The following is a 16,552-nucleotide window of genomic DNA, read 5'->3' as shown; positions in this document are numbered from 1 at the left end:
TATCTTGGTTTTTCAAGCATCTGAGGTGCACCTTCGGTGATAGCAATAGCTGGATTTGGCTTTAAGATCTTTAATGGACCATCAGTGATGACGTACCACATGTCATCATCTTGAGCCGCAAGATGAGCGTGCATTCTGATTTTCCAATCATCGAAATCTTCTTTTGAGAACATTGAAACTTTGCTGAAATGAGCCATGTCTATTAAATATTTTTCAGAACAAGAATAACTCTGCTCTGATGCAATTTGTTGAGGATCGGGTTGAGTTTAGAAGGGGGGTTGAATAAACTCAATGGCCAACTTATTAAATTCTTTTCGAATGATGTGCTAAAATCCTGTTAGAGATTTTAACGATTTTTGTTCAAGTATAAAGACCAGCAGATCACAAGATAATGTGCGGAAAACGATCTGTTGGTTAGTGGGTGAAAAATGATAAAGCCGAAAAGCAGTAGATAGCACAATGTTTGTTTCTGGAAGTTCGAAGATGAATCTTCTACGTCTCCCCTTCTTCTGTTTCCAGAAGATATCACTAAAAGACGTTGGTGAATACAGCACAACAATTATACACACCCACTTCAATAGGACTTGCCCTTCGCCTATTGAAACTCTTAGCTTTACAACTCAACTTCTTGAATGATTTTAAATTCTGGAAAAGACTCTTTTCCAGTTACAAATTCTTCTATCAATGAATTGATGAAATAAATAGCTTAAGAAGATATAACTGAAGTAGCTAGCACAATATGATCTCAATGATCAACAGTATGCAATGAAGCGTGTGCTGTCTTTTTCAGTGTTGAGCTCTTTAGATAACTGAAAGTTCTAACAATGCTCGAATGATGTTTTTCAATTCAGATTTTTTTTTTTCAATACATCATTTTCTTCACAAAATCATTCATCTCCATATATAGGCTCTATTCAACGTTCAAAAACTGAACGGTTATTTTCTTTTTGGTGGTTCAGCTTTATTGCTTAAAATGGACCCTGCAGAATAAAGTAATCAGTCGCAGTTCATACCAAAAATGGTATACCGTTTTAAATGTTCTTGTATAGCATTTAATGGCATTTAATGAAGCAATAAATGCTGGTATCACGTTAATAGATCAACGGTAATATTTAGAGACTTTGAGATACGCAAGATTCTGTTAGTGTATATTTCGAATTTTGTATCCTTATAGTTCTGGTTTTAGCTAAGAAATTATTTAAGCAGGTTTTAGCGCGATACAAGTACTTCTGGTTTACAACATCTACTGGTTCTATTGGTTTTGTACTAATCCAACATCTACTGGTTCTACTGGTTTTGTACTTAATCCAACACCTACTGGTTTTTCCTTAGCATCTCCACAATAAATTTAATTCTAACAGATATATATACTTAAATCAAATGAATATACTGATTTTATTAAACTTTTGAAGGATTACTTTATTTTGGGGGATATCAATAATAACATGATTCGGGTTTTTCAATGTATTAATTAAATATTTTTTGCTGAAAACAAAAAATATTTTATTAATATACATAGATTGGTTAGTATTTTCACAAGAAATCGATACCGTAAGCATAAAGATTTTGATGGATTGAGCCTGCAAAGCAAGGAGGCAAGTAGACAACCCAATTATCTGATAATAATTAGTATTTCTCTGAATGCATGGATTTTTATTTTATATAATTAATGATTAAAATTATTAAATATTAGTGTTTGAGTAATTATTAAAACTATTGATACAATATAATCAATATATTTAAATTTTAAATATTATTATAAAAAAATATTATATAAAAAATATTTATGTTATTTGATATAACGCTCAAATGAGAATAACAATCTTTTGTCGTTAAAATAAATTTTTTTATCTTAGTTAAGTGAAATTGTTATTAATAAAAATAATAAAAAAATATATTTAAAAAATAATATATTATATTTTATTTATCAAAATTTTAAACAATAAATAAATATTTTTAAAAAATTAAAAAATTTATCATTTATTAGTTAAGTAAATTTTGATTAAAAATTTTAATTTTTTTTATGACATGTTTGAAAAATGTTTATATTAAATTTTTATTAAGAAACATATATTGAAGTTATATTAAAATAGATAATAACGATAATGATCATAAAAATAATAATATCAATTTATGGATAATCAATATATCACAAATACAAGACGACGCTCTTTTAAAAAGTTGAAAAACGTAATATTGTATTAAAAAATTTATATTTTATTTAATATGATAGAGATTATTGAGAAACAAATATGTAAAAGTATTACAAAAATTAAAACAATAATCAAATTTAAATGAAATGATATAATTAATGTAAACACTTAAATATAGTTTATATTTTCAGAAAACTTCAATTTCAAATTTTATTTTTTTTTAAAAAAAATTCATATTTAATTTCATATTTTTTTCAAATATTTAATTTGGAAGATGAATATATTAATACCGATGTAAAGTGCGAGGTTTACACAATGGTAAGAAACAATACATAATGGTACCAACTACCAAACAAAATCTGACTAATAAAATCGTTAAATAAAACTTTTAGCTAATCATTTTCCAATTAGTTATAATCAAATTGATTTGAACTAAAATTTATTTATTTAAATTTAATAATAATAAAAATAATGGTATGCACAGAGATTGAATATTAAACTACATAAAAAAAATTATAAATACTTTGGGATTTTAAAATTAAAATTAATCAATGGTAATTAGGACTATGATTTCTCATGTCTTTTTCGGTTCGAATTTGTTATTTATAGAAAGCAGAACCATAATCAAGTCTAAATTAAATATATATGTGCATGCGGGAATAGTTATTGATACTCTATGACTAGACCTATCAAAATTAGGCCCAATCCAGATTGTGGACCCCATCAAAATTAGTTCCAATCCATATTCTGGACCCTCGGTCCATCTCGACTTAGGTACGCTCTTATAAATATCAGGTTTGATCGTCCAATTCATTGAATTACTATATTGACTTTCAGCAACACCCTTAGCTGCTCTCTCATATTATATTCTCAGTCTCTAACTTGAGCATCGGAGGGGCTACGCCAGGATACCCTCCCGAACCCCTTTTAACGGTCCTCTTCGTGATTTCAGGCTTAGATTTCGAGGTCTGCATTCGGACTGCTATCACCTGTTGTAATTGAACCCTAAATTTTCAGCGAGCATCACTTGGCGCTGTCTGTGAGAAGGCTGAGCTGAGACGTAGAGATGGTAGGCCGAAGAGGGAGAATAATTCGGTGCCGTCGCATCCTCAGATGAGACCCAAACAGCCTCTTCTTGAGGAGACGGGACGTGAACAACCTCGTCTTGAGACGAGGGCCGAACAAATTCGTCCCGATGAGAATATGGGGAACTTGACCCTAGATCAATTGGGTCACTTCATTAACAAGACAGTAGACGAGTGCATGAAGAGGAACTAAGAATCTATGTTTGCAGAAAAACAGGTCACTCGCCAGGAACGAGAGAAGAATGAGGAGAGCAGTCAGAGCATGGTCGAAGAGACGCGGCCCCTCCCGAGTGGGGAGAATCCCGAGATGGAGGAGATGTGGAAGAAGATAAGAATGTTGAGGCAGCAATTGGGAAAAAGAGCCCATGCGCCCAAAAGAGAGAGTCATTTTTTCCCCGACATTTTGGAATAAGGGCTTCCCCCAAGTTTTCGACAATCAAGAGTGGGAGAGTACGATGGGCGTACTGACCCAGAAGAACACTTATAGTGATTTGAGAATGTGGGTCTGTTGCTTCAGTACTCAGATGGAGTTAGGTGCAGGGTGTTCCTTGGCACGTTGGTGAGATCAGCCCAGCAATGATTTAATATGCTGAAGCCCAACTCCATACGGTCTTTCGAGGATTTTTCTACGTCTTTCTTACACCGGTTTGCTAGCAGCAAGAGGTACCAGAAAATTCATCTAAGTCTATTCGTGATGAAGCAACAAGAAGTAAAAAAATTTGCGAGAATTTATCCAGCGTTTCAACAATGCAGCACTATAGATACCAGCGGCGACCCCAGATATTATGATAAGTGCCTTTACCCAAGGACTGAGAGGAGGAGAATTTTTCAAATCACTAGTCAAGAAACCTCCATTGAGCTATGATGATCTTTTAGCTTGGGCAGAAAGGTACGTGAACCTAGAAGATGCACAACAACACAAGAGGATGGAGCAGCGACCTGGAGGATTACGTATATGATGTATATCAGGACAGTGGAGAGAAAATAGGTGGTAATAATGAAAGTTTGTATTAAAAATTGATTTGTATTTGAATAATGTACTAAACCGCAATAGAAAAGTGACACATTTTACGATTTTCAGCATAATTATCTGAGTAATAGTCCAAATGAAATGAAACCAATTTCATTGAAAAGCTAATACATAATACTAAAACTTTCATGTTTTGAGTTTTGTACAAATCCATTTGAAAATATGAGCAAAATCATCCCGAAGTGTAACGTGTGCATTGCAGTTTCTGCAATGACACATTTTGAGAGAATGAGCATAACTATCTCGCATCATATATCCAAATTGAGTGAGATCAGTGGCAAATGAAAGACAAGACATAGATCTACAACTTTCATGTTGACCACTTTTCTCATGTGGAGCCTATAATGTTGGACAGAACACCTCGAGCTCGGGTGCGACATTTTACCACCCGTGCACGGCACAATTCACATTAGGGGACAGAACGTCTCGCGCTCAAGCACGAGATGTTACTGTTCGAGCGTGAAACCGTCATTGGCGAGGTGATTAGAATAAAGTTGTTGTACGTTATTTATTCGTTCTTCTTACCGCAGCTTCGAGAGAATACGAGATAAACTGGATTTCTATCACACGAAATCACCTCGACACTTTATCCGAATTTGAAACAAGTTATATATTCGAAATCCTCGCGTCGAGAGCGTTCTTTTGATGTAAGTTTCTTCTAGTTTCAACACCTCTATTTATTGAAATGCTGGAATTAAAATAGAGGTATTTATTCAACCACATTATGAGGATGGCATGAGCTGAAGTTTACCTACTTGAGCTATGCCTAGTAGAGGAGAAGAGGTGGGGGGAGTGAAAATTAAAATTTACCTACTTGGGCTATGTCTAGTAGAGGAGAAGAGTTTGAAAGATTGAAAAATAAATTTTCCTACTTGGGCGATGTCTAGTAGAGGAGAAGATGTGAGGAGATTGAAAATTAAAATTTACCTACTTAGTCTATGCGTAGTAGAGGAGAAGAGTTTGGAAGATTGAAAATTAATTTTCATGTTTGAGCTATGCCTAGTAAAGGAGAAGAGGTGAGGAGGTCGAAAATTAAATTTTCCTACTTAGGCTATGCCTAGTAGAGGAGAAGAGTTGAGGAGATTGAAAATTAAATTTTCCTACTTGGGTTATGCCTAATAAAGGAGAAGAGTTGGGAAGAATGAAAATCAAAATTTCCTACTTGGGCTTATGCCTATTAGAGGACAAGAAGTGAGGAGATTAAAAATTAAATTTTTCTACTTAGGCTATGCCTAGTAGAGGAGAAAAGTTGGAGAGATTGAAAATTAAATTTTCCTACTTAGGTTATGCTCAGTAGAGGAGAAGAAGTGAGGAGATTGAAATTTAAATTTTCTTACTTAGGCTATGCCTAGTAGAGGAGAAGAGTTGATAATATTGAAATTTATTATTTTTCTGTTAAGGCACTGCCTAGCAGAGAAGTCAGGAGTGAGGAGGTGAAACTTTTATTTTCCTGCTAAGACATTGCCTAGCAGAGGTGTCATGAGGTGAGGAGGTGAAATTTATTTTTTCCTACTAAGGCATCACCTATCAGAAGAGTCATGTGTGAGGAGGTGGAACTTTTATTTTCCTGCTAAGGCATCACCTAGCAGAGGAGTCATGGTGTGAGAAGGTGGAATTTATTATTTTTCTGCTAAGGCATTACCTACCAGAGGAGTTAGAGGTGAGGAGGTGGGACTTTTATTTTCCTGCTTAGGCATCGCATAGCAAAGGAGTAAGGGGTGAGGAGGTGGAACTTTTATTATCTGGGCTGCACTTAGTAATAAAGAAGAGTAGGGGAGAAGAAAAATTAAATTCTACCTACTTGGGTTGTACCTAGTAGAGGTGGAGAGTTGGGAAGGAGAAAAATTAAATTTTACCTGCTAAGACATCGCCTAGCATAGGAGTCAGAGGGTAAGGAGGTGGAAGTTTTATTTTCCTGCGGAGGCATCGACTAGCAGAGAAGTCAGATGGTGAGGAGGTGGAAGTTTTATTTTCCTGCCGAGGCAACACCTAGCAAAGGAGTCAGAGGGTGAGGATGTGTAAGTTTTATTTTCCTGCCGACGTATCGCTTTGCAAAGGAATCAGGGGATGAGAAGGTGAAAGTTTTATTTTCCTACTCAGGCTTTGCATAGCAGACGAGTCAGAGGGTGAGGAGGTGAAAGTTTTATTTTCCTGCTAAGGCATCGTTTAGTAAATAAGTCAGAGGGTGAAGATGTGAAAGTTTTATTTCCATGCTAAAACATTGCATAACTGAGGAGTCATGGGGTGGGGAGGTAGAAATTTTATTATCTGGGCTGCGCCTAGTAGTGGAGAAATATTGAGGAGATTGAAAATCATATATTACCTATTTAGGTTGTAACTAGTAGAGCAGAAGAAGAGGTGAAACAAAACTTAGATTTTATTTTCTAAGTTAAGCATTACAGAAGAAAAGACGTGACGAGAAGGAAAGAGCTTTGGTAAGCTCACACTCTAGCTGACCCCAGTGATTCCAAGATGTCGGAGATAAACTGTAATGCTCGAGATTTTAGTTTGATACTTTTGAGTTATCCTATATTATGAATAAGGGAATGGAAGAACAGACATGGAGAAGCGAATTTGCAATTTGAGTTTAGTGGCAAAGAGACACTGCACCTGCGCCAGAAAAGCTACCGCACCCGCGGTGTGGGTACAGTAGAGTCAGCGCACCCGCGGTACCAAAAGCTCCGCACCCGCGGTCGTTTCTTCTGATTTTGTGGAAGTGTTACAGTATGCTCAGCGCACCCGCGATCCAATGTGTAGCGCACCCGCGGTGAGACGCGTGTTATGAAGAACAAGCCACTTGTACCAAATCATGCAATATATATATATATATAAACAAACATTATTCTCCTCAGAAGAAAGAAAAATGGAGAAACGAGAATTCAGGGGGAAGTTTAGATTCTTGATACTATAATTCAATTTGCGATAAATCCGCCCGTCTGATTTTCAATCCGACTTCAGTACTGTGTTTCTATCGACGCAGGCTACAATTGGACGTAAGTTTTGTTAAGTTTTGATATGTTCTGGAATTATGCTATTGTCAGAATTGAATATGATTCATATATGATGTTCTTGATATATTAGACATCGTAGAATCGCAGTCAGATTAAAAAACAGATTGATTATGGAATTGTTATGATTTTTCAGAATATATCGATTGATATTTGACAGATTTGGATTGTTGATTGATTACCGGTTGTATTGGATATTGGTTATGGACTGTAATTAATATCTGTTGAGATCGTATTGACCGGGATATCGGGATTATGCAGTTGTGCCATTGATTTTGAATTAAATCCAGGTTAATCAGATTGGTATTGATTTGAGCAGTATATTGATATGATATTATTGATATTGTCATTGCCAGATTGAGGGTTGACATATTTTGAATTCCAGACAGGAATGACGTCCGAACTGCAATAAAAGAAAGGTATAAGTCAATGTGGTACTGGGAGAACGACTCGAGTAGGATATACTTGAGTTTCCCTAAATCACATACTTATTGTTATTATTTACATTGATTTGAATTGATATGCTTGTTCTATTGATTTATAGAAGCATGTATTAGACGAGTATTTGACGAGTGATCTTGTGACATAAGTGCCGATAGTGATGGAATCGTCACTGGCACATTGCACGTTGTCATAAGATAGTGAATTGGCGATAGTGCCACAGTCTGTGACGGATAGGTCAAGACACTGGATGTTTGGTTATATCGAAGTGGATAGAATTGGAGTTTCTTCTATTACTGATGTTCGATATAGGAATGCCAACATCTGGAAATCGGGATCCCTAGACTAGGATTGAGTCTAGTCTGAGCCGTGGAGTCACGAGGTATGATTTACGATTTCATATTGATTATGTTTCAGATTTGATACATGTTACTGATATTTGTACATGCTTTTACATTGTTTATATGATTGCATGTTTCATTGATTTATACTGTGATTTTATTCTCACCGGAGTTATCCGGATGTTGTCGTGTTTGTATGTGTGCATGAAAACATGTGGGACATGTTCAGGGTTGAGGAGATGAAGATAGATCGTGATTAGAGTGGAGACTACGGACTTGGATTAGAGATAGGGTTTGGACACTTGACATTTAGTGGTTAAACCTTAGTTGAATGATTGTATATATAGTACAAGACTTGTACTTTAATACTGATATGTATATTAGATTGAATCTCATTACATTCCGCAATTTAAAAAAAAATTAGACCCTATTTATTATAATTGATTAAATTGTCCTAATAATGATTAAGAGTATGATTAGCGTCCGGGTCCCCACATAAACTTAGAAGAAACAATATATTAAAACGCTAGATACTCAATTTAAGAGTCTATGGAGACGAGCGAGTGAACCGTTGAAATCGAACAAAAGATTGGCCCGGCAAGAAGTCGATTCATATTGTCAGCGAGGTGGAGCGACACACTGAGTGGGAGCTATGCAAGAGGCGAGGATGGGGCGAGCGTGCAAGAGGGCGAGGCGGTTGTGCGAGGGGCAAGGGCGAGACTGGGCACGGGCGAAGCGCAGGCGGGGCTACAGTCGGCGAGGGCGAGGCTGAAGGATGACGAGGGAATGCAGGCGAGGGGCTTTGGCCTTCGGCGAGGCTGAGGAATGGCGAGGGCGAGTAGGCGAGGAGGCGAGAACTTCAGTTGCAGCTAGGGCGCAGGCGTGGACGTAGGCAAGGTGCGAACGTGCGCGAAGGTAGAAGATGCTGTAAGGGAGAAGGCGAGGCACGGGCGTGGGGCGTGGCTGGACGAGACTGCAGGGCTACAGGCTACAAGCGAGAGTGGAGAAAGGGAGGCAAGCAAGGCTGGGCGAGACTACAGGGCTACGGGCGAGGGTGGAAAAAGGGAGGCAAGCGAGGCTAGGAGAGAAGAAGTTGGGCGAGACTGCAGGGCTATGGGATAGAGTGGAGAAGGGGCGGCAGGTGAGGCTGGGAGGCGCTACACAAGGTAAGGCTAGAGCAAGGTTGTTGTGGTGCAAGGGCGAGGGCTAGTTAGATAGGGCGAGAGGCGAGGAGGAGAAGGGCTAGCGTGAGTGGCAAGGCTGGTGCAGTGGCTGCGAGCGGTGATGGAAGAGGGCGAGAGGCGAGAGGGGTGACGGACGATGGTGCACAAATGGCAGTGGGCGAGGGGTGGTCGAAGGGGCGAGGCGTGGGCTGGGTGACGAGCAGTGATGCGTGGGCTGGGGACTAGGTGATGGGTGAGGCGTGGGTTTGCGATGGGCGACAGGTGATGCATGGTCTGGCGAGAGCGAGGTGCTGAATGGAATAAAGTGATCCGATGAACAGACACGGGAAGAATGCACAACTCACATATTGTAAACCAAGGGCAACACAATTAATCGAATTTCGAACATGCGATTCAGTTCGACTGGGTAGGGGGAGACTGGTGATACCCCATGACTAGACCTATCAAGATTAGGCCCAATCAGATTTTGGACCCCCATCAAGATTAGGTCCAGTCCATATTTTGGACCCCCGGTCCATCCCGGCCCAGGTACGCTCATATAAATACCATTTTTGAGCGTCCAATTAATTGGCTTCACTATATTAACTTTCAGCAGCACCCTTAGCTGCTCTCTCATATTATATTCTCAGTCTCTGATTTGAGCGACGGAGGGGCTATGCCGAGACACTCTCCTGGCCCCCTTCTAACGGTCCTCTTCGTGATTTCAGACCTAGAATAAATTCGAGGTCTGCATTCGGACTGTTATCACATGCTGGAACAAAACCCTAAATTTTCAGTGAGTATGAATTATAATTAGGATACAACTCTTGCACGAAACTTGTGAATTGTTTGTAATTTTCTCCAGATAATATGAGGAGATATTATTTTATTTTATTGAAAAAAAATCTTAATCTATGTTTAATTATTTCATAAATATTAGCTTTTATCCTCAAAAATATATAGATCAATTACCTTCCATCCAAATCTTAAATCTTGTTGTCTTGCATTAAGGATCACGTTTATATTTGAGTCACTCATAAAAAAAAAACATTACTTTGTATGTCAAAAAATATTACTTACTATTATAAGTATGGACATAGTTGACTCGTCTCAAGGATAAATATTTATAAAACCGTATGACAAATGATTTATCATGTAGGATCATCTCATTCTTATCATTTATACAATTCTACCCCATAAAATAATAGTAATACTTGGACAAAAATCAGGTAAAAAATATTTTATTATATATTTGAAGGAACTAGCTAGGCTAGAGAAGAGAAGAGAATCGAACTTAGGGTGCCGACTAATCCGAGTAGGGGGTGAGACCAAATAAGCTACAAGTCCGATCTCAAATGGAGACTTTCTTGGTATTTGACATTCGAGATTTGGAGCAAATGACTAATACTAGGGATGTAATCGAGTCGAGCTGAGCTCGAGCTTTATTTAACGAATATATGCATGACTCACGAGCTTATTCAAGCCTTTATCGAGCCTAAACAAGCTTAATAAATATGAATTATACATTTAAATTTTTATTAAATTAATTAAAAAGTAAATTTTATATTTAAAGAAAAATATATTATTCTTATTAAAATTTGTAAATTTATTATAATAAATAAATTTAATATATTTTTCTATATATTCCATAAATAATATGCAAAATCAATAAATCAAATATCAAATCTATTATGTTTTCATCTAAAAGATTACTCATGAACTTACAAACGAACATGTTCACGAGCTAACGAGCCAAATACTGTAAAGCTTGAGTTTGGTTTGTTTATCTAAACGAGCCTCATTAAACGAGCTCAAACGAGCTTTTATCGAATCGAGCTTCGAATAGCTCACAAACGATGTGGTTCGTTTACATCCCTAACTAACACCAAATTATTAAAAGAGAGATTGCATCGTCAAAGGGGAGCCACTTGCAAATTATTGATGCCACCTTCCATGGATCAATTATTTTAGGATAATATTATGAATAGAGTGTCAATTATTATTTTCAAGTCTAGATGAAGCTGAACTTAAAAATAAAGTCTACGATAATTTGCAGTTAATGCATGAAATGGAAGGCTGCCACTCCAAAAACAATTAAATTACAGTAAATTTACATGCAATTAATGCACAAAAATGGAAGGCTGCGCAAAGAAGTCAAAAGTACTGAAAAGTTTTAACTCCAATCCCTGCGCTATTAATTAACCTAAAAACTATTATTTGACTGATGCATATTTATATTATATAATATAATATAATGTAATATACTAATTATAAATGTATATATTTATATTACTTATTGACCAATTGGAATTATTGAACTTGACCGCCACATGAACTTTTATTGTTTCGTAAGCATTTGTATATATTTTTAAAATTCTATTCTACTTATAATTATAAATATAATAATAATAGTATATAATGTAAATTAGATTCATGAATCACCAAATTATGTACAATCTTGTCAAAATTTCAGACATAATCACACTTAATTTCATTAAAAAATATTATATATATTAATATTTTTTAAATGAAATTAAGTATGATTAAGTCCGAAATTTTGACAAAACTGTACATAATTTGGTGATATATATATAAAAGAATTGTGACCAATGGAATACTTTAATTGTCAATTACAAAGTAATAAACTTTCAAAAATATACGTCAACAATAATCATTTCGCATGTATATGCGGCTAAATGCTCTCGAAATGTCATAAAAAAATAAATCTTAAGATTCACGATTATTACTAATACGACAAATCAATATTCAATCTTATAATATAATATTCAAATCACTTAATCTGCAACGAAATTCACCAAATGGAAAAAGTTAAAGAGTAAACTACATAGATATTTCTTTAATTCATAGTAAATTTACTGTTTTCACAAATCTCGTGATAATTATCTTACAATAAGTGACGGTTATTATTTTGAATATTTCAATGAAAGAGAGTTAACTAAATTTTACCCCAAAAATAATTCAAAAAACTCTTATATCACAGTCTTACGGGTCATTTTTATGTCTTATGAGACAATCATACATTTCAATTTTGTGATATAGATATCTGATCCGACCAGATCTATAAAAAATTATTAATTTTTATACAAAAAAAATATTATTTTTGACTATGAATCGAGTCGACCGATGTTACGGATGATGCTAATGAGCTGATGAGCTATTCAAAATAAGAGGATGGTTATGAGCTGCTCAAAATAATTATATGATGATAATACCTAAAAGATTTTAATTATCATATTCTAATATTAATTAATCACATTATTAACCGGTTAAGTACTATAAACAGAACATGACAAGCATCGCCAGCATGACATCAGTACAACCTCGGTTTTCTTGTTTTCCTCTTCTTTAGAATTTCATTTTTCAAATAAAAAAAAATTTCCTGGTTGACCTTCTATATTTTTCAAAAATCCCACAAATTCAATTTTTTCTTAGAAAAATGGAACAAAAGAAAGATTTTCTTTATGGAAGCTGCGTGTTAAAGCTCGCTTTCTTTGACCATCACCTCTCTCTCTGTCAAAATTTTGTATTTTTCATACATACTTAGATGGTGATTACATATATAAAAGTTTTCGCCTCCGAAGAAAAAATAGTTCATGAAAATACCAAGCTTTGAATCAATCAAAACTCGTGCTTTCAAAGAAACTTGAATCGGACTGATCACCATTTTTGTGCATTTCCATTTCAAGAAAAGTTTCAAGGTGCAAACTTTTCTGCTGAAAGAATTCAAACACCACTTTACAGTCCACATCTACGCGTGTTTATAGGTATTCGAAGTTTTCAAGATATGTTAGCCGTGCATATATATATAAGAGATGGTGGTGATCACTTTTAGATAATACATTTTGCATTAATAACAATAAGATATAATATTTTCGTCGAAAGGAAGAGAACTTGCAACAAGCTGATCAGTCTTCCCTTTCTGTTGCATTTCTGGTAAATGATGTTTTGCTTTATGGGTTCAATGGGCTTTCTTGGATTTTAGCTTTTAATAGTTTTACTGACTTTTTTGTTTTATTTTGTTACTGATGCCAAGTTTCCCGACGAATTATGCAGGTGAGATCGAGCCTTGAAATCTTGAATTGGACTACCGTTTCTATAGTTTTCTGCTTTTCAAGAAATTGTGAAGCGAAATCTTTTTAATCTGTCACTCCGGTCTCGATATATCAGACGATGACTGTGAGAGCTGACAGCATAGCGAATTCTGGAGGCCTCGCCATGGCAAAAAGCGTGGAGAGTATGAGTAGGAAGAACTCGTTTAGTTTTCGAAACCGCGAGCCCATAAAAATAGTACTGGAAACCACACTTTCGTTCAAGGATCTAGTCCAAGATATCCGAAACTCGGGATCTGACTATGACTCGAAAGCAAATGGCGTATGCTATGGGCGTAAATTAGTGTCCGCAGCTGCTTCACTCGCCGAGCCCGCCTTCATGTTTACTCCACGGCCCATTAGCGAGCTTGACGCGGCTGCCGTGAAACTACAAAAGGTCTACAAGAGCTACCGGACTCGAAGAAACCTTGCAGATTGTGCTGTTGTTGTCGAGGAGCTATGGTTCGACATCATATTCATTATATATATAGTTCTTCTTTGTTACTTTCTGAAACACATTTTCTTGTATTATTGCCGCTTAAAATAACCGGTAGTCACGAACATTTGTAGGTGGAAGGCTTTGGATTTTGCAGCACTTAAACGGAGCTCGGTGTCGTTCTTCGATGTGGAGAAACCGGAAACTGCTGTTTCACGGTGGGCTAGAGCACGCACCAGAGCTGCAAAGGTCGATTCTCGACAGCCGTTTCGTATTCGCATTTTCTTTTCTTTTTTCATTGTTTTGGGCGTGTTTTGGATTCTGATCTAAGGATTGGACTTCTTGCAGGTCGGGAAGGGATCATGTAAGCATGAAAAGGCTCAAAAACTTGCTCTAAGACACTGGCTTGAAGCAGTAGGTCCCCGGAACCTTTCACGTGCTTTAAATTTTTGCAATTTGTGGACCAAAATAATTAAGTTTGCGAAATATATACATATATGTGCATCTATAGAACTATTTAAAGAGTAGGAGGATATCTTCTACTTTCAACTAGGCTTTTGATATCTTGTAACTCATGTTATTTTTTTCTTGGCTTGATTTTCTGTAGATTGATCCACGACATCGATACGGGCACAATTTACATCTATATTATGACATCTGGTTCAAAAGTGAAAGTGTACAACCATTCTTTTACTGGTGCCTACTCATCGAATCCTTTCCAACCAAACTTAAATACATCAAAATTCCAAACCATGTATCCTTCATATACCGTCTGCTGTTGTACGTTCTTCCACTTATGTTGTTTGTTAAATATGTTGAAGGTTGGATGTCGGAGATGGGAAGGAAATAAATCTAGAAAAGTGCTCAAGAACCAACTTACAACGTCAATGCATCAAATATCTTGAACCCGTAAGCCTTTTCATCTTAGAATTCTTGATATTGCATGAACATACATAGCATTTGCTTGGTGATTTTTATAACATGCTTACCTCAAATGTATGCAACAGAAAGAGAGAAAAGCATATGAGGTCGTGGTTGAAAACGGGAAGCTTGTATACAGACAAAGTGGTGTTCTGGTCAATACTGTCGTGGGCTCGAAATGGATTTTTGTTCTCAGCACGACAAGAACTTTGTACGTCGGGCAAAAACAGAAAGGCCTATTCCAGCACTCGAGTTTCCTAGCTGGTGGAGCCATCACTGCCGCTGGAAGATTGGTTGCTCATGGAGGTGTTCTTGAGGTAAAAAAACACGCACTAATGTTGCAATGAACTGATTCTCGATCAGTTTCTCGAGCCGACTCTTAACAATTTGTCAAACTTTACTAGGCAATCTGGCCATACAGTGGCCACTATCTCCCAACAGAGGAGAACTTCAGGGAATTCATTAGCTTTCTTGAGGACCATTCTGTCAATCTAACAAACGTGGAGGTGATTCTTTGAAACGACTAATAACTATTAAAAGATAGACTTCAATATTCATATCGAACTTCCGTTGTGATATATGCTGTTATCTATGTTATACAAACCAGAGATGTGCTATAGATGATGATCGTCCTCCTCCTAGCAGAGACGAATCAATGCCAAAACTCGACTCAAGTCTTGACCAATCAGATGATGCTAATATAGCTACTAAAGAAGTTCTAGTAAAGGAACCAGAGATATCGTTTAATGATCACAAAGATCAGCCGGTTTATGGCTTGGCTAATCGTATGTCATGCAAATGGAGCACGGGGGCAGGACCGCGTATTGGATGTGTTAGGGAATACCCGGCAGAGTTACAATTCCGAGCACTCGAACAGGTTCACCTTTCGCCTCGGGTGGCCAATGGGTTTCTCAATAACTACGGACCCGTCCCATCACCTCGGCCTAGCCCGAAGGTTCGACTCTCTCCAACGGTGGCGTATATGGGGTTACCGAGTCCGCGGACTCCTAAAAGGTCGATTCATTAATGGAGTTTAGAGGCATGATACTCTGACCTTTTTCGTAGAGAACTAACTCAAATCTTTAATTTGTTTTTTTGTTCAATTATGTACGTGGCTCTTTTGCATAGTTGGAGGGAAGGTTCATCCTTTTTTTTTTCCTCAAAAGAAATTGAGTAGAGTTGATATGAGATGATCAGTAAGTGTTACAAATGTCCAAGATTAATAAACTAATAAAGAATAACTTATAAATAATACTCATCAGACAATATTTTTGGGACGATATATCTCTGGGGTTCATAACATAACATTGATGCTCTCATTTAGAATCGACGTAACGAAAAGGACGACATAAGAAAGGCTGTCATCATATCATTGTCGATAAATTATATGTTGGATTAATGTACATGATGCATGTACTGAATACTAAAAGGTGAGTGAAAGTCGATTTGAATTAACAGCCGTAAACGTTGGCTTCTCAAATGAGCGACATTATCACAAATATCTCACAAAGAATATTAAAACTCATAAAAAGTTGCGTATAAACTTATTAGAGTATATCCACCAATTAGACAAGTTTTTTGGAATGAAACTCCTCTTGAGTTTATAAGGGCATCTTCAGTTATAAACCTCATCATCAGGTTTATTCTGTGACATATCATTGTCACATCAAAAGTTAAAAACCTCATTATTTTTAAACCTTTCCACCCCAATCATAAACCCAAAAACACAATTTTTGTAGACTCCACTATCAAATCACACATTCACCTACTCATTTTAATTTACTACATTCCTCAAATCAAATGATAGTGTTGGGTACATAATGAGAATATGCTTATTTATAGCCAAAAATGGAATAATTATTATT

At 36.5% G+C, this 16,552-nt stretch overlaps 1 protein-coding gene across 2 annotated transcripts; it reads left to right on the top strand.

Annotated features, from left to right (window-relative positions):
- The first annotated feature begins 12,710 nt into the window (after positions 1 to 12,710).
- Positions 12,711 to 15,899, top strand: LOC142528416 (IQ domain-containing protein IQM1-like). 2 transcript variants are annotated; one of them, XM_075633465.1, is made up of 9 exons: positions 12,711 to 13,006; positions 13,296 to 13,792; positions 13,901 to 14,015; positions 14,115 to 14,180; positions 14,374 to 14,462; positions 14,588 to 14,675; positions 14,774 to 15,004; positions 15,092 to 15,193; positions 15,295 to 15,899. In XM_075633465.1, the coding sequence occupies exons 2-9, from the start codon at positions 13,413 to 13,415 to the stop codon at positions 15,712 to 15,714; spliced, it is 1,491 nt and encodes a 496-aa protein (XP_075489580.1). In that variant the 5' UTR covers positions 12,711 to 13,006; positions 13,296 to 13,412; the 3' UTR covers positions 15,715 to 15,899. The 2 variants fall into 2 exon arrangements, with proteins under 2 accessions (XP_075489580.1, XP_075489584.1); XM_075633469.1 differs by lacking the exon at positions 12,711 to 13,006 and adding an exon at positions 13,028 to 13,175.
- The last annotated feature ends 653 nt before the right edge of the window (positions 15,900 to 16,552 follow it).

Source organism: Primulina tabacum, chromosome 2 (genome assembly GCF_025594145.1).
Source record: "Primulina tabacum isolate GXHZ01 chromosome 2, ASM2559414v2, whole genome shotgun sequence".
Taxonomy (NCBI): domain Eukaryota; kingdom Viridiplantae; phylum Streptophyta; class Magnoliopsida; order Lamiales; family Gesneriaceae; genus Primulina; species Primulina tabacum.
The sequence above is the reverse complement of the archived record's forward strand: the minus strand, read 5'-3'. Positions and strand labels throughout refer to the sequence as shown.

What these genes read in the sequence shown, in the direction of transcription:
- LOC142528416 (XM_075633465.1), top strand. Translation starts at nt 13,413, where the DNA reads ATGACTGTGAGAGCTGACAGCATAGCGAATTCTGGAGGCCTCGCCATG. An exon ending in TAAGACACTGGCTTGAAGCA is followed by an intron (nt 14,181 to 14,373) that starts GTAGGTCCCCGG and finishes GATTTTCTGTAG; the next exon opens with ATTGATCCACGACATCGATA. An exon ending in TCAATCTAACAAACGTGGAG is followed by an intron (nt 15,194 to 15,294) that starts GTGATTCTTTGA and finishes TATACAAACCAG; the next exon opens with AGATGTGCTATAGATGATGA.